General features: G+C 36.8%; 2 protein-coding genes across 3 annotated transcripts; both read right to left on the bottom strand.

Moving 5' to 3' along the window:
- Positions 1-1,442: 1,442 nt before the first annotated feature.
- LOC125235582 lies at positions 1,443-6,370 on the bottom strand. Its single transcript, XM_048142179.1, has 4 exons — positions 6,045-6,370; positions 5,309-5,479; positions 4,603-4,774; positions 1,443-1,668 (listed from the first exon to the last, which is right to left on the bottom strand). Exons 1-4 carry the CDS (start codon positions 6,129-6,131, stop codon positions 1,538-1,540), a joined length of 561 nt encoding a protein of 186 aa, XP_047998136.1. The 5' UTR covers positions 6,132-6,370; the 3' UTR covers positions 1,443-1,537.
- Positions 6,371-6,683: 313 nt separating this feature from the next.
- LOC125235408 lies at positions 6,684-26,149 on the bottom strand. 2 transcript variants are annotated; one of them, XM_048141956.1, is made up of 5 exons: positions 25,467-26,149; positions 23,567-23,737; positions 10,265-10,441; positions 8,833-8,983; positions 6,684-6,931 (listed from the first exon to the last, which is right to left on the bottom strand). In XM_048141956.1, the coding sequence occupies exons 1-5, from the start codon at positions 25,551-25,553 to the stop codon at positions 6,801-6,803; spliced, it is 717 nt and encodes a 238-aa protein (XP_047997913.1). In that variant the 5' UTR covers positions 25,554-26,149; the 3' UTR covers positions 6,684-6,800. The 2 variants fall into 2 exon arrangements, with proteins under 2 accessions (XP_047997913.1, XP_047997914.1); XM_048141957.1 differs by lacking the exons at positions 6,684-6,931; positions 8,833-8,983; positions 10,265-10,441 and adding exons at positions 17,287-17,615; positions 19,821-19,962 and having other exon boundaries at positions 25,467-25,687.
- Positions 26,150-26,999: the final 850 nt, after the last annotated feature.

Genomic DNA, 26,999 nt, shown 5'->3' with positions numbered 1-26,999 from the left:
GACGTCATAGTTAAACCCCCCCCCCCCCCCCCCCCCCCCCCCCCCCCCCCCAGCAGAATTAATATAAATCCAATTTCAATACAATACAAGAAAATTGGTAACCATCTTTGAACAGAGAAGGTTGCACCTCTGAATAAGGTCAAGGTATCATCCGACCAGTTCTCTGTCATTTGTGTTTCCATCCAAATTACAAAAACAGCAAACACCTGAGAAGATAAATAACATTAGGTACATAGAGTATTTAAATGAACAAGCAAACTATAATGAATAGTAAACATCGCAATTTTCTGTAATTATTTTAATTTTTCATGCGCTCTCGTAATGCCAACTGTACTTGTTTACATAACTAACATAACAGCTATTTAAGTTGAATGAGACACCATGAGATTAGGTTTAAGTTGTTGACATATACAACTTACGATATAAAATGTAAAGTTAAAATATAAAAAGATAAACATACCAAGCTTAAATATCCCAGAATAATAATTCCACGACGCAAAGGGAAACAGCAACAGCATCTCGTGAAAATCGGTATTTCTAAACGCATTTTTGAACAATGAATAAAAAAAACGGTGTTTACGTTATTATATTAAATTTAATATTTCTTATCATATGTGCCAAGTTGAATGAAACTACGAGGAATATTATCCAAGGAATAGCACAACTTGTTTACTCGCTCCTCTCTGTGAACTGATGTCATAAAGGAAGATATGACTGGCAACTTGATATAATGTAATTATCTTATTTGCTGACGCGACGGTAAAATTGGACTTCTTAAAAGCGCAAATTCCTGGAGTTGCAGGGAAAGAAGGAGAAAGACTAAGTATTATTCTATTTTAATTTTTAAAGACAGGTTTTGTGTAACGTAGTTGCTATACCAGGCAGGCAATTATAGTCGCGCGATTAATGATAAAACATCTGGCCGTCCCTATCGCACTTACTAATAGTGCGATAGGGACGGCCTGATATTTTATCGTTTATCGCGCGACCATGTTACCCGCGCAGGATAATAATGAACTACTCGTATTTTTCGGTGATTCGGAAATTAGAAGAACGTCACAAAAAAGTATTTTTCCCCTCACTAGCTCGGAAACACGTGTTTTGTCCTTTAATACCAGCGGGTAAAAACGCATTTTATCCACGAGTGGGTAACTATAGAATCCTTTCACTTGCTCGTTTTTCAATTCCACACTCGGCGTTAAAATACAACTTTGCCCCCTTGTATAGCAAATAACTATTACTTCATCATCTCATTTTCACTAACTTTTACCCCTTAATGTTGAATGTAAATTATAAATAGGATAATATTTTTTAATTATTAAGTCACATAGTGCAACTTACTATCAAAGTTAAACTACCTATATTTTTCCTGAAACGAAACCGAAAAAACTTGTTTAACTAAGATTATATTAATTCTAATTACAATATTTACCACTATAAAGCTTTGTTTTGCATCTTTCTATACATAAGTAGTTTGATTGAACACACCAAAATCACCAACTCAAATGACTCAACTTCGAGTAGTATTCGACGCGGTTCATAAAGAACTAATATTGTTGATTGTAGGCTGCTGCACGCAGACTTCAGACAGATGGTTCACGAAGCAAAGCGACTCCTGGGGCTTCCGCAGCTCGCTTCGGATCAGTAGTAGCAGGTATACTTGTGTTACTGTAGAAATACATAATTATTTTGTAAAATTGGCAGAGAGAATCCAGTTGACGAAAACAAAATAGCACAGGCAAAAACTTAGATGATAAACGAACGGTTCTGTAAGTACTGCAGATACGAGCATATTGATAAATAGTAGAGCGGCCAGAGGGTCTCAGAAAAAGTTGATGTGACTGGAGAGTATACTGCTGACAAGTAGATGATGCGTTGTGATGGGTAAACTTTACTGAGTACGAAAAAATGACTTGTCGCATTCTCAGACTGTGGGGGCGTTAACTATGACATCACAAAGATCGCGGTCCTGGGTTTCAATTTGACTAAGAACCCCTTATCCGATTTTTTCAAATGAGGTGTCATTTGAAAGCTTATACAGTGCCCTTTAAGATTTGGTATCACGTTAAAAGTACAATTTTGTAGTTATTTTTTTATTAATAATAATACAAGAAAAAATACTGTCTTTTTTTTCTTTTGTCACACAAAAAAGGCAATAAAAAGGACTCTTAGATAAAAAATATGTTATATAAATGTTTTAGCCACATTATTAAGCTGTCCGTTACTTTTTAAATTTCTTCGATCGGATAATAAATGAACAAACTACAAGCACATACTCGTAGGCGGGAAGTACCGCTTGACACGCGTTCCCATACATTCGACGTCAAACAAATTACACCTCGCGCAAAATTCGTTTCAAGCAGATATACCTCTAATCTTATTCATCGTAACCTATCAATATTAGTAACATTTGAAAGTACAATTAAAGTCCTTTAAGAAACAATGTCTACTATTTTCTTAAAATCAATAATCGCCAATCTACGGTAGTTACAAAGAAAAAAGTGGGGATGCGATTTGAGCGCTTCCTTAGGTGTGTCAACCCTAGACGAGTTTAAAAGGGGAGGTAAAGGTGACTTATGGCTCGTCCTCTCGCCTGAAAGCTACACGGAGGGTCAGAGGAGGAAAAAGTAGGGTTTTAGTTTATTTTTAAGTTATTTTTTCCTTTATTTGTTGATTTTATTGTGTTTAATTATTTTGTAATTTTACCCAGAATACACGTGGGTTTCTTTTGCTGAAAATTCCCTTTTTGATGAAAAATGTGATTAATTTTATGGCACTTTCCGATAGAGACTAAAATTAACTTTCAAATAAGGCCACACAGTCATACTTTTACTTATATAATACTAAGGGTAATACCGCTTGAACTCAAACGACTGAGAGGTGCGGTTTTTTTTACCCAGTATTAAAAAGTTATCGTAAAATCAAAACGATTGGACTTCGGTCGTTATACACATTAAATTACTAAAATGAAGTTACCTATAATTTTTATCGGAAAATGCCATGAAATTCATCACATTTCTCATAAAAAAGGGAATTTTCAGCAAAAGAAACCAACGTGTATTTTTGATAAAGTTATAAAAATTGTAAACAAAATAAAATCAACAAATAAAAGAAAAAATAAATTAAAACTAAACTTAAACCCTAGTTTTTTCTCCCCTAGCCCTCTGTGTAGCTTTCAGGCTAGAGAACAACCCATATGTCACCTTTACCTCCCCTTTTAAACTCGTCTAGGGTATCAAACCTAGGGAACCACTCAAATCGCATCCCCGCTTTTTTTAGGGTTCCGTAGTCAACTAGGAACCCTTATAGTTTCGCCATGTCTGTCTGTCCGTCCGTCCGTCCGTCCGTCCGTCCGCGGATAATCTCAGTAACCGTTAGCACTAGAAAGCTGAAATTTGGTACCAATATGTATATCAATCACGCCAACAAAGTGCAAAAATAAAAAATGGAAAAAAATGTTTTATTAGGGTACCCCCCCTACATGTAAAGTGGGGGCTGATATTTTTTTGCATTCCAACCCCAACATGTGATATATTGTTGGATAGGTATTTGAAAATGAATTAGTGTTTACTATGATCGTTTTTTGATATTAGTAATATTTTCGGAAATAATCGCTCCTAAAGGAAAAAAAAGTGCGTCCCCCCCCCTCTAACTTTTGAACCATATGTTTAAAAAATATGAAAAAAATCAGAAAAGTAGAACTTTATAAAGACTTTCTAGGAAAATTGTTTTGAACTTGATAGGTTTAGCAGTTTTTGAGAAAAATACGGAAAACTACGGAACCCTACACTGAGCGTGGCCCGACACGCTCTTGGCCGGTTTTATTCTTTGTAACCACCGTAGGCGTTTATTGATTTTAAGAAAATGTTTATAGGAAATAGATATTGTTTCTTATAGGACTTTAATTATACATTGAAATGATACTAATACTGATAGGCTACGATGAATAAGATTAGAGCTGTATTTGCTTGAAACGAATATTTGCGCGAGGTGTATTTGTTTGACGCCGAATGTATGGGAACGCGTGTCAAACGTTGTGCCTCGAATGCGGTTATATGATTGTAGTTTGATTATTTATTATCCGATCGAATAAGTTTAAAAAGTAACGGATAGCTTGATAATGTAGCTAAATGATTTATATAACATATTTTTTAGCTAAGTGGCCGTTTTCATTGCCTTTTTGAGTCACAAAAGTCAAAAAATAGAGTTAAAAAAAAGTTTTTTTTTGCATTATTATTAATAAAAAAATAAGTAACAAAACTATACTTTTCACATATATGAAATCCTAATCAGCAGTTCATACAAATCGACACCTCATTTTTCAAAATTGAATAAGGGGTTCTAGACAAATTGGCAAAAAATTTAAACCCAGGACCGCGGTTTTTGTGACGTCATAGTTAAACCCCCCCCCCCCCCCCCCCCCCCCGCCCCCCACAGTCTGAGAATGCGACAAGTATTATTTCGTACAAATAAACGGTACCGATGAACTGCTCAATCTACTTAATTAAAATTGTAGACGGGGCTTGATCGTGTAACATAATTAAGTTTTAAAACTGACCTCCGATATTCATTAAAGCAATTAAACCCCGATTAGGGACTCACCTACTCCAATAAATACAATGCTTAAATCTACCATCTGCATGAAATAGTAGAAGTATTCGAGGTGGTATGTTTCTGGGGCTCGAGTGGCCAACGTCCAAATAAATATCACAGGCGCGGCCGCTGTAGTAGTCACTCCGTAGTAGTAGAACACTAGCATTGGCCCGGGCTTTTTCTACAATATCAAATAAAAATTCTAAATCTATGTATATTAACTGAGCGTTTCTTTTTTTTCCGCTTTTGTACATGTGATATTATTGATATTTTTTATGTTATTTTTATTCAGAATCACTAGCTTTCTCAATCCTAATAGGTAACAATATTGTCTCAACTCTCATATGATTTTTTTCTTATATTGTTATCATTTTCCATACGTTTTGTATCACAACGGGGTAAAAAAGAGGAAAGTAACAAAAAGGTACCTATGGAATTCTGGGACAACTTTGTCACTCATTGAGACAGAAATTGCTCGTGATTCTGAGTACTATTGACCTAAAATTCTCTAAAAATAAAAAATAAAAAATTGGCAACAAGAAAGAAACGCTCATCTAGAGGTGATATGGATGTTGCTATTATTTACCTGCAGGGAAATGACTCAAATGACTGATGAATGTTTAAAAGTTTTTATTAAATATCCTTTTACTATAATATTTGAATTAAAATATAAATTAATTGTTGTTTCAGTAACCACATTCAATTCAATACTAACCATATGAGCTCCAACTAGCAATAGCACGATGAACGCTATCTCAGTGCAATACATCAGAACGGGAAGCCATGTTTCGGCACAAAAGCTTGCTCCCCTGAACACGCTTACAGTGAACTCCGACCAGCTGTGCGCGAACTGAAGTTCTATCCACATAAAAAACACCGCAACAGCCTGAGAAAGACGTTATAACATTTATTTTAAAAGGACACGTGAAGCCAAGAAAGTAAGAACACAAAAATATGATTATGAATTTATGACGAAAGATTACAGGGAATTTGACCCATTAAAAACCCTTGAAAGTAAGCTTCTGATTACAATTTTACTGGGCTATTGCCCATATACATACTTAACTATCTTTATAAAACAATCTCTTAATTTTTAAAACTGATAACAATATGAAAGAATGACTTATTGAATTTAGGTAATAAGTACTGAGTCAACGCATTTGTTTTGTTTTTAATTTTTGGAACCATTTCTTACTCAATAAAAATTAAAAATAAATTTTGGAATAGGTACCTATGTATAAAAAATTGTACACGAGAGCCAAGGAGGCTATACGATGTGTCGATGTGAGTACGCCCAAAATAAATTAAGTTTCCCATAAGCTCTCATTTTTTTTAGAGTTAATGTTCACAAGTAACAGTGTCACCGTTGCCCACTCCCACTTGTCAGAAAACATATTTTGGGGATGCGATACATGACTCATTCAGATCCATGATTGTTAAATTAAACTTACCAAAGACAAATATCCCAGAATAATGATGCCCCGGCGTAAGGGGCAGCAGCCACAGCACCTTGTCAACGTAGGTATTTCCAAACGCATTCTCAAGTTAAAATCCCATTAAAAGCCTCTAATATTTAGGACTTCAACTCAAAGTGCTCCTGGCACTTTGGTTTCACTTGCTTCCACAGTATTTGTCTATATTAATTCTGGCTGCCTGTTAGAAAAGTTCTAGCTCAAACTTGTTGGTTTGATTACCTAATCTTGTTGGCTGGATAATATTTTTGAAATATAATGAACACTAAAAGATCACCACAGTACCTATTGGAGGTACGTATTGTTCCAATCTGAGTTCACGAAAGGAAGTGCGATACTTGCCACTTGTCAGTAATAGCCATATTACTGACGACGTGGCGTGGCCATAGAATGAACTTTGCGAATGATACAGTGAGGAGAGGTTATTATGCTCGATTCCTTGAACTCGCATGGCACTCATTACACAACAGGAGCATTGCGAATAACTCGTTGATGCAGTATTTTCCTGTTTTTCGTTCCCCTTTTTTCATTACAAAATTATTCGAATAAAACAAAAAATCATTTGTAATTATTTTTATTTTATATGTATATAAATTATTAAATTTATAACATAGGGGATCCCAGGGTGTAAAATGTTAAAAAATCGCGTTACATAATACTTGAACGCTCCACAATTGAGACAATAAAATTGCCTAATTCACAATGAAATTCCCAGTCTAAAAAGCTTTCGCAAAGTTATAAAGGATTCAGTCCGTTGGTTGCCGGTTGTTGCACACAGACTTCAGCGAGGTGGTTAACGAACCGAAGTGACTCACGGGGTTTGTCTAGCTCACTCCGAATCAGTAACAGCAGGTATGCCTGGGTCACTGAAAAAAAAATATTTTAATGAGAAAGAAAAAAGGAAATTTTTTTTAAGTAGAAAAAGCAGGATATTAAAGTTTCTTGTCAGTATCGTAAAAAGAGATAAATCCTATCGGTTTCTGTATAGACCGAGCAAATATACGAAGTGTTGATGAACGAATAAAGCTAGGAACATACTACGCGGACGTCCGTCGTAAATCGACCGCGACCGCGACCGATCAGTGTGCACGGTCACAAAACATCCAGCGAGCCAGATTTCGATCGGACGTCCATGCGCTCAAGGCCACGTCCACGTCCGTCGACCGATAGTTTGCACGGTTAAGTGTATTTTCATTGTCCAGATCCCCGTCCGCGGTCGATTTACGACGGACGTCCGCGTAGTATGTTCCTAGCTTGACGGGTAAAAGTGGAGTCCACCAATTTTCCATTATTTAAAATAGTACTTTTTTTCAGTACAGATGGCTCTCCGAAGTTTCGTCCTGGCATATAATGAACCACTTCTCGCACTACTGCGTAAAAAACACCATCGGTCTGTACTGAAAAATAGTTTGTTGAATAGTTTTTAACATGATGTCTAGGTAAGCTCAGCAGTGTCAGAATAGGGATAACGACTAAGTACATAAAAAAATGGCATTCTGTTTAGTCCGTCAGTTAGATCGTCCAAAAATACTGAACACATATTTTTCACTTTATCTAATGAATAAAAAAATACAAAGGTACAGAGCATCAAAGTTTCGGAGTAAGGGGCTTGTGAGTCTTGTGACGTCACTTTTAGGTAAGAATTGCACCTACTTAGGCGTGACGTCAAGCGAAACTTCAACTTCAACGCACTGTACCGTTGTGAGTTTTCGTTTACGAGAAAAAAGAAAAAATGTTTTGATAATCTAATCTGACGGACTACATTTTTTTTAGTCGTCTCGCCTATTTGCTGTATTTTATCTTTGTCACCTATCAATCACTATTATTTGTCACATTTACCTACGTTTTATATTGCAGATTGTTGATGTTACATTAAGTTAGGGCCCTTTAGACGGTGCGAGAACTCGCACACGAGTTTTATTACATGGCGGTATTTGATGGCTGTGCAAAATTGTATGTACCCTCAATAGCTCAATAAATCAGGCCTTAGACGGCGTGCGAACTCGCATGCGATTTTAGTTACATTGCGAGCTATTGAGGGTATATACAATTTTGCACAGCTATCAAATACCGCAATGTAATAAAACTCGTATGCGAGTTCTCGTACCGTCTAAATGGGCCTTACATCAGGTCTAACACACAATTCAGCAAATCAATAAAAAACACATGCGGTGATAGGTGATTGATAAAAATTAAAAATACAACTATTTATATCTATTTTTTTTTCTAATGAGGGCGCTACGAGTCCTTGTATAGATTACTCATATGAGAGATAATTTCGACCTCGACAGCTGTGACCTGGGTGGCCGAGCGGATTAAGAGGCATTTCCCGCGATTGGAAAGTACGCTGGTTCGATTCCAGCCTCAGGCACCAGAGGACTTGGTCACTTTTTCTTTCATATGTGTAATTTATTTCGGTTTTAATCTATTTTTTTTTAATATATAAATAAATATTATAGGACATTCTTACACAGATTGACTGAGGCCCACGGTAAGCTCAAGAAGGCTTGTGTTGTGGGTACTCAGACAATGCTACATATAATATATAAATACTTATATGAGTTATATACATAGAAAACATCCATGACTCAGGAACAAATATCTGTGCTCATCACACAAATAAATGCCCTTACCGGGATTCGAACCCGGGACCGCGGCGCAGCAGGCAGGGTCACTACCGACTGCGCCAGACCGGTCGTCAAATCCGTCAAATCAATTGACATAGAAGAGAGTCGTTACTTTGTAAGTAGTACGTATCATTTCTTACCGATAGCACTGAAGATTATCGTGATGTCTATTAAGTACAGTGGTATGTGTGTGTGGAACTCCTGGATGTTAACGAAGATGAATGTAGCCAGCGATGCCAGAGTTGTGGTGATCCCATAGTAGAAGTACACTATCATTAGACGGGAATTTCTCTGTAAACGGAAATAGTTATTTGTTATACAAGGGGGCAAAGTTGTATTTTAACGCCGAGTGTGGAATTGAAAAATGAGCAAGCGAAAGGATTCTATAGATGAACCACAAGCGAAGCGAGTGGTTCGAGAATAGAATCCTGAACTTTCGAGTTTTTAACACACGAGAAGTAAAATACATTTGCACCCGAGTGTAACACAAAACTTTTCCCCTCACTATAGCGAGGAAACTACAACACAAAAATGCGTTTATCACACAGGTGGTAAATCATCTTTATTACTAGATTCACCTACTTTTATCAATTTTAAAGCAGTTAATTTGACTTTATTCAAGGTCAAATTACTTTACCCACTAGTGGATAAAATGCGTTTTTACCCGCTGGTATTAAAGGACAAAACACGTGTTTCCGGGCTAGTGAGGGGAAAAAATGTTTTCAATTTCAATATGAGGTGTTTTCGCAATATTTTAGAATCCGAATTACATTGTACGTGTAGCCACTCGTATACATTGCCGGTCCGAGCACGCGATCAGGGGGCCGATTTTTGAATCTCGGCCATTCGATTTCGTGAAATTCGTTCAATAATATCTCCACTACTAGCGATTTAAATTCTACTAACAGAATCGAAAATGAGTGGCCATTACCACTAGTTTTAAAATTACTAGCCGTCCTTTTTCAAAAATTGCATTATGACATTTATGACTTTTCCACAGACTTTCGAACGGCGAATTCGTGCGTTCGAAATTCAAAAATCGATCCCCTGAGCGAAATGTTGGGCGTCTAATGCATCCTTCATTTCAGTAACAAGAGTTGGATAGAAAAATGGCAAATGAATATGAAAATATTCGGTTCATGCCCTGGATAAAGTAAGCTTAATGTTGCAACCATTAAAACATCTGAGATTTTTCCCATCACTAAATAAATAAAATCTCAGATGTTTTAATGGTTGCAACATTAAGCTTACTTTATCTTTACTTTAGTAGTCCGGTGCTACACAAAAACGGACTACTTACTTACTGAGGTAAGTAAGTAGTCCGTTTCTGTGTAGCACCGGACTACTGAGACGAAAAAGTCTCATTATTCCGGTCAACGAACTAAATCAACGGACTAGATACTAGGCCGAAATAAGGTTATGGCGCCTTTGGTTACCTTTTATTACTAACCACTCAAACAAGGCTGTTTTGTACATCATTTGCTATTTTGGCGCCCCTCCTGTGGTTTGGCGCCTAGAGAGCGGCCGCTCCACTCGCTTTAACCCTAGATCCGGCCCTGCCCGTATACATACCGTATGAACTCCAATCAGCAGGACTATGATGAAGGCGATTTCCACACAGTACATGATGAAGAAAAGCCATCGCTCGGCGATGAAGGAGGTGCCTCTGTAGAAGCCGAATGTGTGCGTCGATAAGTCGAGCCCTTCGCTAAAATATACGTCCAGGCTTAGAGCGAATACAGCAAAACCCTGAAATGTAATATAACATAATTATATTTGACGACCGGTCTGGCCTAGCGCGTAGTGACCCTGCCTGCTACGCCGCGGTCCCGGGTTCGAATCCCGGTAAGGGCATTTATTTGTGTGATGAACACAGATATTTGTTCCTCAGTCATGGATGTTTTCTATGTATATAAGTATTTGTATATTATATAATATTGTTGTCTGAGTTCCTGCAACACAAGCCTTCTTGAGCTTACCGTGGGACTCAGTCAATCTGTGTAAGAATGTCCTATAATATTTATTTATTATTTATTTATTTATATAGATATGTATGACATGATGTCAAATTTGAGGGAACGACTAAAGAAGCAGAATGTATATTATAACGGGTTGAAGAAATCAATCTTTTAAATTATTTATATTAAGTATGGTGTACATGTACATCCCATGCACCATGCTGTGCAAATCTTTAAAATTTGATTGTTACGTACGAGGAGATTTTACTTTACTGCTAATACGAGTCGGTATCAAATATTGGACCTACATATCGTCACTACTTTTAAAAAAACTTGTATCTTCGTTTGCCAATGAAAAGAAAATTGTAGTAAGTATGTATGGAATACATATAGACTTACTGCGTTTTAACTTTGAGGGGCAGCGTGAGATACGAGATTTTTTCAAAGTAGTGACGATATATGACTTATTGGCAATGCTGTATATAAGTAGATGTATTTGAAATAAAGCTATATATATTTAAAAATGACCGTTTAATACATTTGTATACAATACCTATAGTCCGGAAAATGGCAGATAAGGCAAGCACTTCGTTATTGTTTTCATTAATATGTATAATGATCGTTTGGGTGATCATTATACATATAGCATTATATATATAAGCGTCACTAGCAAAAACTACTAACTAGTCCAGCTATAAGTATCAGGAAATAACTGGTAAATACAAATCGAAATACATGTTACTAAATTCTAAATAATAGTTTTTTTTTAGTATGTTACTTGGCTACAGTTTTTGAAGCATTTAATTGTAGGTATCGAGGCAACCCTTACGTTTAACAAAATTCTCTTTACTGTAATTACCTGAATAAAAAATAAAATATCGTATTTTTGTACTCTCTATGATTTTGTGTGACAATAAATCGTAAGAACGAAAATTTGGGAGGTACTTACCAAGCTTAAATATCCTAAAATAAGAATTCCACAACGCAAAGGCACACAACAGCAACATCTTTCAAATTTTGGAATTTCCACGTACATTTTGTTTAAAAGTTATTGTTTACTATTTAATTTTATCACTGGCCATTGATTGTAAACAAAGAATTATAAATAACTTCTTATCAATATTCTACGAAGTTCTGTGTTGTACGTTTGTGTGGGCACTGGCACGAGAGGCTCGTCTAATATTCTTGAGAGGACAGCACAATGCAGGCCACTTGAGGTAATGACACTATTTACCGGTTAACAGGGTCTGACCTTGTGAACCGAAAACTCTATTGTACTTTACAGTTATAAAATGTACATAATATAGATTACTCTGTAATCGGTAGGTATGAAGATCTGAATAAGAGGACCTGAAAAGAATATTGAAAGGTGCGGAAAGCTCAAAATAAATAATAAACGGAACGTGTAAACGTAATTTAATAACGTCCGTTGTTCTGTTTGTATAATAAGTACCCAAATACGGTAATGCTGACAGGTATATCGTCACTACTTTTAAAAAAAACTTGTATCTTCGTCTGTCAATGAAAAGAAAATTGTAGTAAGTAGAATGTATGGAATGCATATAGACTTACTGCGTTTTAACTTTGAGAAGCAGCGTTTTTTCAAAGTAGTGACGATATGTAGTAAATGTACAAATTAGAAATATTAGAATAGAAATAAAATAGGGAATAAAATACCTGGGTGGCTAGCCGAATGGCACAATCGCTCACGAAACGAAGCGCTAGTAGATATCTATCTCTATCGCGCTTGCGTATTGGCGCGACAGAGCCAGCGGCGTATCGTTTTCGTTTGGCGTCGGAGAAATGCCATTCGGCTACGGGGCCTGAGTACATAAGGTAGGTACCACATAAAAACAACAAGTTTATTTCCTTCTTTTATTGCTGTGTAAGTCTCTCGGATATCAAACCCTTATTAATAAAAAATACATTCCATCATTATAAAAAGTAAATAAAGAACATCGTTATTATCTTATAGAACGCTTGAAAGATAATTGAGAATTCTTCGTAATAATAAGTGAATATTTAGAATTTAATAACGATTAACACTCGCCTTGTAATAAGTAACAAGCCTCATATTTTCCAACAATGGACAATCAATCAAAACATATGCTATGATAAAAATAAATAGTTTTTTAAACATACTTCTACAGTATTTTAATAAAAATTATCGTAAAAAATATGTATAAATTAATATTAACTCTTTGGTTTAAATTTACATCTTAAAAGTAATTTAATGCTTTACAATATTTACAATTTTAAATGTGCCTATGCCTATTTTATAGACAAATTTGATAGGAATTGTGATTTTTTTCAGCTTAATGAGCTTTTTTGAAGACAAATAAATACCAGCACCGGATCTAGACTTTTCTCGCGGGGGCAAAACTAAAAAATGACAAATATCTACTTATGGCGCCCCTTGGACTTGACGAAGTTCGAATTTGGCGCCCCTCTAGGACTTGACGCCCGGGGCATGGCCCCGGCTCGCTCCCCCCTAGATCCGGGCCTGACAAAATACCTAATGTATGTGTCGTAAAATTGAATGAGTATTCGGGTATTATTAGTAATTCGTTACAAAATCTCGCTGAAACAAATCCATTTTAAGTATACTATAAATACCAAAAGCATTATTTGAGACTATTTATAAAATAAGAATGGTTGAGTTTCTAAATGTACTGAGTTTATTCAGATAAGAAAATACTTCTCACACTCGTATCGTATACAAAGGTACAAACACACAATCATGATGAGATTTCATTTCTCCGAGTTACCCTACATTTAAACATTTTGATAATCAACACAAACTCACATAAAACACAGCCAAACTCCTTTAGTCTTTAATACGTGACTCGTTTGCGAGAACGTCATGGAAAATGTACATAAACATCACCACTTTCATTTTGTTTCAAAAAGACTCTAGATAAGCGTGAGATGAGTTGATCGCCTGATTTGGGCGATTTTTGACTTTAATTCACCTAATCTATAATAATCTATGGAATTTTAGATTTTTTTTTAGGTATATGCAGGTAATTTTTTTTGTGATTTGGGTTCTGTATCAGTTGTTATACTTAATCAGCTCCCTAAATATGCTGTTTGTTATAAAAATTACATCCCATATAATTTTTGGATCTAGTAAGTAACCATTTAGTATCGTTGTTCACTATACCTGATGTACAACGAACAGTAACCGTGACGTTCTATCGAGTAACGTAATAAAAACTCACCATAGGTACAGCCTACAGGTAATTTCACGGAAACTAGCACGAATGGAATAAACCAAGGACCATTTAATACTAGACTGATATAGCCCATACAAAAAAGCGTACCCCTGAAAAAAACTTAGTTTTTGCTTTAAAACTAGATGGCGTTGTTTTGTAACCCGGGAGTGGAAAAAAACATATTTTCACGCATATTTTTACTTGTTTTTATATTATACTATGAATAACTATCAAAAAACTTTATTTTAATATCAAAATATTGGCTCAAAACACAATTTTTACAAATTATATTCATTGTATGATTTATTGAATATTCATAATATATGGATATTAAAAATTTTAGAATCGAAGCAGCAATGCGAGTAGAGATACAGAATTAATAACTGTATAAATTAATAATTGTATGACCAATGACCTCATATATAAAATTACCAGTTTAGGTGACAGAAGGCGAATCCAATTTGTAAACATTAAATGTGATAAGGAAAAGAATCTTTCCGATTTTCAACGGGACACGGCTGAAGGGGCGAGCTGGTTTCGACTGCGCCCATGCATCTCAATTGTCCAGAAAGTTCATTCGAACATCATTTTGCTTATAATAATCTGAGTAATTACAGTGAATGGTTTGACAGTATTTCAGCTAACATGTAGAGAGACTTGCTAGCTTCGTCGGTCAGGCTTCGTCTTGGACACAACGCGGATAGTTAAGCCGCCAGGTGTGGCACTTTGGATTACGTTTTCATAATAAATTAATGATAGTTTGTATTGTTTTGGTAATATATTTTCTACTCGTATACTACTCGTTTGGTACTCGTATAAACCTAAACTGAGATAATAAATTAATAAAAGGATTAATAAAATTAGTGAAACTCTGACATAAGTAATAATTAATGAGACTAAATGCGTTTTCACATTATCCGATCCGGTATCGGATGTAGGACTGATACCCCATACATTACAGGCGCTATCTTGGATTTTTTCCATTTAAATCCTTCCGACATCCGATATCGGATCGGATAATGTGAAAACGGACTAAGACAATAGATACCTTGTTAGTGTTATATACCTATGCCTATGTATATCCCACCAAAAACATTCTGTAAAAAATAGCCGTCTCGATGGAGCTGCTTGTTTATCTCTAAAAAGTAATGAAGCTACATAAAGTTCCTTACTGCGATTTCTTTATTATTCATCATTATTTTTAAAATCGGGACTTAATCGCGTATAACTACATATTAAACTGACCTCCAACGTTTCAAGGACGGCGTTGTCCCCGTGGTCTCGGAGAAGACTGGCTTGAAATGACATCAACACCTTCTGACAGCCGCGCGAGTTTTTCGAACTACCCGCACTTGGTTTTGATTATCAACTTGAACTGTTTGCGCACTAGGGATGTTACTCTGTCGACATACAACACTGACGATATTTGATTTAACGACTGTCAATATTATTTTCGGCTTACACTTATTAATGACAGGATGACAGGAGGTTTACACTTATTAAATCAGTGTTCTTTATTATTATAGTTAACTAGCCTTTGCCCGTGCTTCGCTCGCGTTAAATTCGAAAATCTCTCCACAAACTTCCATCCTCCATTCTAAGGAAGTGGGGGGATATAAAAAGAGACAAAAAGTAGCCTATGTCACTTTCCATCCCTTCAACTATCTCCACTTAAAAAATCACGTCAATACGTCGCTCCGTTTTGCCGTGAAAGATGGACAAACAAACAGACACACACACTTTCCCATTTATAATATTAGTATGGATGTTGTGTGACTTGGCCGTTGAAGTGTAGCGGTGCTGGCGACAGATTGGTGCAATGGTGTCATGGAGCACCTGGTTATAAACTTCTTTATACCCTTGTGTATAAAGAAGTTTATAAGTTTCATATTCGATGGTCCGAGCTAAGGTTCGTAAAGCCATGAAGCCAGCTGATAATCATTGTCGCTAAACGCCGATCGAAACGCAGTCTGAAGTGGGTGATAAACGTACAATACGAGCAGGTATGCGTACTTATGGCTCGACGACCTTTTTCGATTGTGTGTCACCGTAAGTACGCGTAAAAACCGCTGCGCATAGTAGTCGACCATCCAACGCGTACTTGCTCGTACGCCTATCACCCACTTGACGTCGCGCCAACACTTTATGGAAAACCGGCCAAGTGCGAGTCGGGCTCGCGCACAAAGGGTTCCGTAGCAGCAAATATAATAAACTTATTATGTCAATTTATACACCTGCCAAAATTACAGTTAAATCAACCTATCTCAAAAACTATAAGAGATACTTTGATCAAACCAAAAATCGTTGAAAGAGTTAATTAGCATGCATCACCTCTATTTTTTTTAGAATTTTATACCCCGTAGTTATAAAAATAGAGGGGGGGGGGACATACTTTTTACGACTTTGAGAGCTGATATCTCAAAAACCGTTCACTTTAAGAAAAATGTTTTTTAGAAAACTTTATATCATTTTAAAAGACCTTTCCATTGATACCCCACACGGGTATGTACATCGAAAAAAAAAAATTTTCATCCCTCAGTTACATGTATGGGGGCCCCACCCCCAATTCTTTTTTTACTATTTAGTGTCATAATTTTGTAGCGGTTCATACAACACATATTCCCATCAAATTTCATCACTGTAGTACTTATAGTTTCCGAGTAAATCGGCTGTGACAGACGGACAGACGGACAGACGGACAGACGGACAGACGGACATGACGAAACTATAAGGGTTCCGTTTTTGCCATTTTGGCTACGGAACCCTAAAAAGCGGGTTTTCGACAACTACCAATAAGATGGAATAAACGAAATTGTATTTACGACTGACACCTGTATCGGCATACAAAAAATATGTCAAATTTGGCGCCCTTGGACTAGCCGTAATACGAATTTGGGACCCTTGTACTTGGTGCCCGGGGCATGCCCCAACTCGCTCCCTCCTAGATCCGGGCCTGGTAAACTGTCACACACATTAGTACATTACTACAGAGGCCGGGACAAGCCTCAGACCTATATGTCTATATGTCTTCGGCCGGCAACCCCATTTCCCGCCGAGGTATGTATAGTGCTTTTCTCAAACATGGTATGAAATAAATAAAGTCTACTGAAAATAGTAACTTTGGATGGCTGTATCTCCTAAACGGTCCCCTTTAATACCCCGTATACGCCTATAAAAAAACAAAAAATTCAAAAAAAAACGAAAAAATTTTTTTTTGTATGAACACGCACCCTAAAATCAAATATTGTCTAGGGCCCGTACCAGTTGCAGTCGGCACGTCTATAAAGCCCCTTATAGTTTTTTTTAATTGGCTAAATACCTGGATGTTATGTCACAATTATCTGTGTTTGGAAATTAAAAAAGAAGACTTTGCCGGCCTTGGCCTGCAAGGTTTGTATGAAATTCCATTATCTATCAATCGTCCTAGCCGCACCTGCAACGTCATACTTCGCTGCCAATTATAAGGCACATAACATCAATATTTCATACCATGTTTGAGAAAAAATATTTTCATCCACTCATTCGTTCCATTCGTGCCAACTCTTGTGATCATAATTCTATAGATGCGTTAAACATCACTCGGAGTATTGGGAACAACGGTGTTGGCGTCATATATGCCGTTGTTGGTGTTGTTGAACTTCCTCTCCCCAGTGACGATCTGGTGGAGCTGATTCTCGAAGACATGGTCTCCGTCCACCATCAGCTTTTTGATCAAACTCCGGACTAAGATGATGAGGTATAACTGGATACCTGTAACAATTATTTAGAAGTCAGATATTGAAGTTTAACATATGCCTACGTTATTCAGCGTCCAGCGTTAGTTTTAGTTAATTTAGTTTTTAAAACCCGAAGCAAAAACGACGGGGTGTTATGAGTTTGACGTGTCTGTCTGTCTGTCTGTCTCTGTATGTGTCTGTCTATGGCATCGTAGCTCCCGAAAGGATGAACCGATTTAGATTTTTTTTATGTTTGAAAGCTGAGTTAGTCGGGAGTGTTCTTAGCCATGTTTCATGAAAATCGGTCCACTATGTCGCGGTCGGGGGTTTTTTCAAACATTTTAATTTTGTGGTTAGGTTATTTTCCATTTGACAAATATTTTATTATAATTAAAGTCATGTAAGAAATTATTTGTCACACTTTTTGCAATCATTATTAAAATAAACATTAAACATACGTACCTAACATGGTATCTATTATTCACGATAAATGAATACTTAATAATCAAACTTTAAATGGACGCAAACTAGAACAATAATCTGTAGAATAAAGTAATTTATAATCGGAAAAGAAGCTTGTAATCTGATCGAGAAGGACATTGATTTAAGTTTGTATGAACTACATAAAGTTACGTTATTGTGATTTTTTTTGTTACCAGAGTCAGAAGAATTTTAAAAGTGTGTACAAAACGCGAAAATATATTGTTATAGAGTCAAAATATATCGGGATTCTACCTCTATACGAAACAAATACAAAATATTGATATAACCTTTGGAACACTATCCGCTTGCGGATTTTTATCAGAGATGACCTCAGTTGTAGTGTCGTACAATGTCGTGTCGCACCGCTATTTATTGCTACATATCACACGCAAAGTGGGCGTCCAGGGGCCCATTTCTCGAAAGGTACAAGTCTTGTATTACAAGTGTGTTTCCATGACAACCTATACGATTTGACAGTTCGCGCACTTGTAATAGTACAAGGCTTGTACCTTTCGAGAAACGGGCCCCAGGACGCCCACTTTGCGTGTGATATGTAGCAATAAATAGCGGTGCGACACGCCCCCACACACACTCGTAATTTAAAACTACGCAAAAATATTTTTTTATCGTGCGAATTACGTAGTAGGGCATTTTCGCGAAAAAAGATTCAAAAACTTTTTTCTAAAATAGGTAAACTTAATGTTTCACCTACTCAGAATCACGAGCCTTTTCCATCCTGTTTGGTGGAAAAAAATGTCCCAAATGTAATATTTCCAGTTCGTTACCATTTTTCAAACAATTTGTACAGCGGTTACAAAGTGGAAAGTATGCAAAATAGTAGATAATTTTGGGGCCATTTTTTTGTCTCCTGTTTTTTGTTCTAGATCGAAAGGGCTCGTGATTCTGAGTAGGAAAAACATAAAATTTACCCTTAGAATAAATATTTTCAGTGATTTTTCTCGCGAAAATGCCCAGAAGTAAAGGTAGGTAGGTATTTAAAAGACAATTTACCCGATAAAACATTATTAAGTATTTAATTTATATCTTAAAGCAAATTAAATCGTAAATGCGTATCAAAATTTTCGACGAAGTCGCGACAAATAGGTACGTTACGGATCTCATACTATAATTAACGTCCACACACAATTTAGAATGTAAATTATAAATGTAATATAAATGCTAAATTGTGTATGCCTGTCTGTCTGTCTGTGTGTTACTTCTTTGACGACCGGTCTGGCCTAGCGCGTAGTGACCCTGCCTGCTACGCCGCGGTTCCGGGTTCCAATCCCGGTAAGGGCATTTATTTGTGTGATGAGCACAGATATTTGTTCCTGAGTCATGGATGTTTTCTATGTAGGTATATAAGTATTTATATATTATATTTATCGTTGTCTGAGTACCTGCAACACAAGCCTTCTTGAGCTTACTGTGGGCACAGTATAATAAAGAGTACTATCGTGGGACTCAGTCAATCTGTGTAAGAATGTCCTATAATATATACTTCAGTTCAAACCGCTGAACCGATTTAGTTGAATTTTTTTACCTACGAGAATAGTCTTGAGTCCCGAAGAAGGACATTGAATTAATACTTTCATATAAGAGGGTATAAAATGATCTCACTTCCACCTCGAAAGTGGAATAAATTGAATTATTGCCTTTAATTATTACCTTTAATTTATTATCAGACATCTATCCAAATAAATAATTCCACGCAGACGAAATAAAAGCTAGTACATACTAGCAAGACAGTACTCACATAGTCCAGCGAATGTCAGCGAGATGGTCTCAATGGCCAATCGCATCCACATCTCGGACGCATCCAGAATCTGGATCAGCACAGACGCCACGGTGGACACGATGGCGAAGTAGTAGAATATCTTCACGAACAGGAGCTTTTTCTAGAAAGTAATGGATTATTTTGACTGTTATATTTTTTGCTCGTGTAGGTACATATTAAGGTCCTTAGACCAGTGTTCGTTACTTAAAACACAAAAGTTTCATAAAATATTCATATTTTGTTGAAAGGTAAGTATACAGAAAATAAAAAAAACCGGCCAAGAGCGTGTCGGGCCACGCTCGTGTAGGGTTCCGTAGTTTTCCGTATTTTTCTCAAAAACTACTGAACCTATCAAGTTCAAAACAATTTTCCTATAAAGTCTTTATAAATTTCTACTTTTGTGATTTTTTTCATATTTCTTAAACATACGTTTCAAAAGTTAGAGGGGGGGACGCACTTTTTTTCCTTTAGGAGCGATTATTTCCGAAAATATTAATATTATCAAAAAACCATCTTAGTAAACCCTTATTCATTTTTAAATACCTATCCAACAATATATCACAAGTTGGGGTTAGAATGAAAAAAAATATCAGCCCCCACTTTACATGTAGGGGGGGGTACCCTAATAAAACATTTTTTTCATTTTTTATTTTTGCACTTTGTCGGCGTGATTGATATACATATTGGTACCAAATTTCAGCTTTCTAGTGCTAACAATTACTGAGATTATCCGCGGACGGACGGACGGTCGGACGGACGGACGGACAGACAGACATGGCGAAACTATAAGGGTTCCTAGTTGACTACGGAACCCTAAAAAGTATAAATCTTAAGAGTTTGATATTTCCAGCCATCCACTACTTGGACGGATTGTAATTAGTAGAATATTAATGCCACAGCCAAGGACCTTGAAGGATACCCACAACACCTACATGTTACATTATGCTCCAATATAGTTACCCCGTGTGGTGATGGGTTAAGAATTTCACCACCCCCCTTTCTTCCCGTGGGTGTCGTAGAAGTCGACTGTTGCCAGTCTCTCGCCTTCGCCACAATTTAACCCATATGTTAAATTGTGGCGAAGGCGAGAGACTGGCAACCTGTCACTGCAATGTCACAATTTAGATTTCTTTCAATCCCTTTTTGCCAAGAGTGGCTCTGAAACTTAGTAGTTCATGTGCTCTGCCTACTCCTTTATGGGATACAGGCGTGATTATATGTATGTATAGTTATAATTTTAATTATTCGTAAAGGTTTCGTATGTCGCAGGGAAATGGCCAAAACAGAGATTTCATCAAATCACTAAGGGATATGATCAAATCACGCAGGATGTCAAAATGGTGAATCTATTTTATCATTTCTCTAGAAAATTTCAGTCATTTGACTAAATCCCTTACTCTGTTTAGTGAAATCACAAAATCGACCAATAGACACGCCACGTTTTGTCATTTCACTAGATTTGTTTAGGGATTTGATAAAATACCTGAACCACGACAGTGAGTTGACGAAACGAACAACGATATGTAATATTTATAACGAAAAAGTTTTCTCCGAGCTGCTTGTTTACCTACTTTAGATAATAGTCAATCATTCATTAAGATCGGTGCATACTGGACATACCGCGCATGTTATCTTAGTAAGCAAATATGCAAACAATTCTATCGTTTAAGGAAAAGCATTTCGAGGTAAAAGCACTCATTTATCCTTGTAAAAGTGAACGGTTTTTACCAGAAAGCTACTAAGTAAATGAGAATTAATCTATCAAATGTACTATTTATCGATATGTACAGTCAGCCAAGAAAGTGGTTTACCACTTTTCGACTCTATTTTTAAATAGAACTCATAAGTGGTAAACCACTTTTTTGGCTGACTGTACATCCTTTTATGAAACTTATGAACCAATACGCAACTATGGGAACAAATCAAATTATAGTGGCGAGGTGGCCTAGGGGTGATGGCGTTTGGCCCGGATTGCTAAAAGGCGCCGGTTCGAATCCGGCCTTCACCACTGGTGGTGCTCGTCATTTTTTCTATAATATATGACATCTTATTTCGATTTTTAATTTATGAACCAATGTTGTGGTTTTTATACCAATACTAGCTCTTGCCCGCGGCTTCGCTCGCGTTAAATTCGGAAAGGCGGAATGCTCCATACAAACTTCCACCCCCCCATTTTAGAGAAGTGGGGCGTTAGAAGGAGATATAAAGTAGCCTATGTCACTCTCCATCCCTTTAACTATCTCCACTTAAAAAATCACGTCAATTCGTCGCTCCGTTTTGCCGTGAAAGACGGACAAACAGACACACACACTTTCCCATTCATAATATTAGTATGGATTGTGTTAAAATTATACTTAGCCCATTATAACCCGAAGTTTTTTAGGTCTCGGACTTGGAAAAAATCTAGTTAAATTAATTGTTCTTGAAGCGATTTTAGTTCATATACAAAATTGGGTGCCATTTTAGACTTAATGTTAACTATTAAACGGATTTAATCAAATAACTTTAATTTCTGGTCTTATAAAAGTAAGTTTTATGAAATCTGTAGATGGTAGTTATCACTATTTACTGTTGGCAACACCACCGCCTCTCAATGCTGCACGCCGCATCGGGAATTCCCCAATAAACGTTTGTATACTGAATGCTAATCGAATTAAAATGTATGTTATTGTTATTGAAACACGTTACAATTCACGAAAAACCGTTATTGTCGAATTATTTGTTCATCTGAAAAAAACCATATTTAGAGAAAAAACAATGGTGCTCGGTTTTTTCTTCTATTTGCAACCCTAACCGAGTGTCAACTCAGGCCTTACACTAAATGCCGTATTCTTTACTTGAAGACAGTAACTGCACTGTTGCAGTAACTGACTGGTAACTGCAGGCAAATACGAAGTGCCAAGAGTAACTAACTCTAACTACTATGGAGATAGGTGTTTGACGAAACGTCTACCCTACATAAGAGCTAAATTCAAAAGAAGTTTGTTTAAGTTTTTTCCCCTCACTAGCTCGGAAACACGTATTTTGTCCTTTAATACCAGCGGGTAAAAACGCATTTTATCCACTAGTGGGTAAAGTAATTTGACCTTGAATAAAGTCAAATTAACTGCTTTAAAATTGACAAAAGTAGTTGAATCTAGTAATTAAGATGATTTACCACCCGTGGAACTACTGGAAGCAGTGATAAACGCATTTTCTTGCGTTGTAGTTTCCTCGCTATAGTGAGGGGAAAAGTTTTGCGTTACACTCGGGTGCAAATGTATTTTACTTCTCGTGTGTTAAAAAAAACTCGCAAGTTCAGGATTCTATTCTCGAACCACTCGCTTGGCTCGTGGTTCAACTATAGAATCCTTTCACTTGCTCGTTTTTCAATTCCACACTCGGCGTTAAAATACAGCTTTGCCCCCTTGTATAACAAATAACTATTAATTAATGCTATCTAAATGTTATTTTAGTTTTCTTAGCGAAGAGACTCTGATCCCACAGTCAAACTGTGAAAACCGTTTTGTGGGACATATCGTCACTACTTTGAAAAAATCTCGTATCTCACGCTGCTCCTCAGAGTTAACACGCAGTTAAGTCTATATGCATTCCATAGATACTACAATTTTCTTTTCATTGACAGACGAAGATACAAGTTGTTCTAAAAGTAGTGACGATAATGTTTTTGTTATAAATGTACCTCTTATGTTAACAAATAAATAATAATAATAACAGGAGCTTACCAAATGAGTGCCGTACAGCAGGACCAGATCAAACACGATTTCGAGGCAGTAGATGAAGAGGCAGGCCTCGACAGGGATGACGGACAGCGAACCGTGGTATAAAAGGTGGAGATTGTCCGAGGCCAGGTTCATGTAGTAGCTGTATACTCCGATCATGAACACTGAGAAGAACTGAAAAATAAACCAGAACAAGTTTTTTACTTTGAAATGTTTGTGATTAAGTGAAGCGGAAAGGGAATACCTAATAAGGTGGAATAGGGTACCTACTTCCGAATGACAGAATTGCTTTGGTAATTCTGAAAGGAGAATCTTGATATGATGGAAATAATGTCGATATTTGTGAGACTTTCATAATTAGACGACTTTCGGAATTAACTTATAAAGTTTATTATGTTGGGGTAGACCTCGGCGGAATTTTTTTCTGAATAAATCCAGGAAGTACAGATAGAGGTAATTCGCTGTCAAGATAAACTTCTAACAATATAACATACCATTTAAATATCTATAGTCTAGTACTATTTTATTGTATTTCCCCTCACTAGCTCGGAAACACGTGTTTTGTCCTTCAATACCAGCGGGTAAAAACACATTTTATCCACTAGTGGGTAAAGTAATTTGACCTTGAATAAAGTCAAATTAACGTCTTTAAAATTGATAAAAGTAGGTGAATCTAGTAATGAAGCAGTGATAAACGCATTTTTTGCGTTGTAGTTTCCTCGCTATAATGAGGGGAAAAGTTTTGTGTTACACTCGGGTGCAAATTTATTTTACTTCTCGTGTGTTAAAAAACTCGCAAGATCAGGATTCTATTCTCGAACCACTCGCTTCGCTCGTGGTTCAACTATAGAATCCTTTTACTTGCTTGTTTTTCAATTCCACACTCGGCGTTAAAATACAACTTTGCCCCCTTGTATAACAAATAACTATTATGGTTTAAGACCTGGATGTGTCAAGATTAACGAAAAAAGTATATGAAAAAAGAGCGGAATGGTCTGTTTATAGTGGAAGACCTAGGCGAACCTGGCGAACTTTTCTCGACCAAATCGGGGAAATATTGCTAAAAGGCCAGGTCAGAAGTACTCAAAACACGAGCGTGTATGTGAAACTTTATGAAAGTGTGTGAAGCGAAAGTGGTTTGTCAGGATCGTAGCAAATGGAAATCTGTGATCTCTGCCTACGCCTCTGGGAAACAGGTGTGATTGTATGTATGTATGTATGGGCCGAGAATTCATTAGGTAAATAATCGTTCTATTGATGAACCGCTAATTCCATTGATGTCGAGACATAAATGTGAGGATTTTTGAATTGGCTTCAGTGAGGTCAACATTATTTATCTACTTATTGTCTGTGTCAATAAATCACTGTTTTATTAAAATAAACACAGTCTCGCTAATCTTCCCAGTGTATTTGTAAACGAGCAAGTTCAATGCAGTTTCCGTTGATAAGGCCACAGCGGACGGGATGTGGCAGTTCATCATAATGTCCACGCAGACCTTGGATTATTCTCGCCACCTACCAATTTTGCTCGAAATTGCTATAATTCTTGTAATTTGCGAATTATGCGACACGTAATGCTTTAGACGAAATGGTATGACCTCTGACATTTTTTTTTGTTTGCCTCACGTTTATTTAAAGTAACGCTAGCTTTTACAGAAAGTGTTTTAATTGTGGTTTGCCTTCATTGTAGAAAAGCTGTAAATCATATTTATGATCTACATGCGATTTTCACCCCCAGGGTTAGATTTTTTGGGGGGGCACCACAAATCAAAGCCAATATCCTAACTTGCTCCCCACCTGTGGTATAAATCAGCTTTATCAGACGCCACCAAATATCTAAAGAATAATTTTAATATTGAAACATAAAGTAAAAAAAGTTAGGTAATGAATATTATGTACTTACAAAATTGAGGTATCCAAACGTCAACACCCCCCTCCTCAGCGGCATGCAGAAGCAGCACCGCCCCAACTCAGGGAAGTCACAATACATCGTGAGAATATACAAATATACAATATACAAATATCTAAGTATACAAGTATACAAATCACTGATCGGTCCGAGCACGACGGGCGGGTGGCGGCGACTGTCAATAGGCACTTATCTAATGTGCTCGGACGCTGGCTGCAGATTGCACACTTCCGACACCAGCCTTTATATCTAATGTAGAGATGAGTAAAAATAAAGTCTGTTAAAGAATCAACAGGATAACCAAATATTATTGAAATTTAATCAAAAGTGCCTATTTTTGGGAAAGATTTTTTTTCCTCGTTTTTTACGAGTTTCGGGTTAGTGCTTCCAAATTAATACTCGTACTTCCGGGTTAGTGCTACCTCCCGTTCGTTATTAAGGGCCAGGTGCATCAACCACAGTCTGTCGGTAGATGTCGCTATACACACCATGTCGCCATCATATAAGGCGTGGGTACATTACATATATTATCCGATCTGATATCGGATGTCGGAAAGATATCCTATACATTACAGGTGCCATCTTGGATTTTTTCGACGGACGAAGAAACGTCTTTCATAAAAAGCGCTGGTGGCCTAGCGGTAAGAGCGTGCGACTTTCGATCCGGAGGTCGCGGGTTCCAAACTTCCAACCCGGCTCGTACCAATGAGTTTTTCTAACCTTATGTGCGAAATGTCATTTGATATTTGCCAGTCGCTTTTCGGTGAAGGAAAACATCGTGAGGAAACCGGACTAATTCCAATAAGGCCTATAACCCTTCGGGTTGGAAGGTTAGATGGCAGTCGCTTTCGTAAAAACTAGTGCCTACGCCAAATCTTGGGATTAGTTGTCAAAGCGGACCCCAGGCTCCCATGAGCCGTGGCAGATGCCGGGATAACGCAAGGAGGATAATGAAGAAACGTCTTTCACCGAATAATAATGTAAGTACACAATTTTGTATGGGATTGACAGTCTTAATTAACAACTTGTCCAACTTGTGTAGCGCTAAACCTTTATCTCACGACCACAATAGTGATAAACTTACGAACGCGACTCAAACTCATCTCTATTAGTTAATTCATACATTTCACTTTAAATTCCTCATCACTAATAGACTTATTATGACTAAGTTATCAAGAGTTTCTGGGAGGGGAAAATCAGTTATTAGTGTAAACATGTTTTGTTTATTCCATTTGCGAAATTATCGTGTATGTCGTTGGAAATGCCAATACAGCGGGTTTTTATGATAAACATTGTTATCTTGTAGGAGACTTTGTCCAAAATGCTATGCGTCATAACTAATGTTTAAATAATCCTAGGGGCAGTGGTCGCATAGGTACCTACTGTCCCGATCAAGCTAGTCCGGCTCGCGTTGCTAATTACGGTAGTAATCGGTAAAATTAAATTTTAAAAAATGTATAAAATAATGTTTAATAATTCATACTAAATTAGTTTTAACGAGATCTGTCTAGTAACATTAACTTTTTA

The sequence above is a fragment of the Leguminivora glycinivorella genome, chromosome 17 (assembly GCF_023078275.1).
Source record: "Leguminivora glycinivorella isolate SPB_JAAS2020 chromosome 17, LegGlyc_1.1, whole genome shotgun sequence".
NCBI classification, from domain to species: domain Eukaryota; kingdom Metazoa; phylum Arthropoda; class Insecta; order Lepidoptera; family Tortricidae; genus Leguminivora; species Leguminivora glycinivorella.
This window is presented reverse-complemented; position numbering and strand designations above follow the sequence as displayed.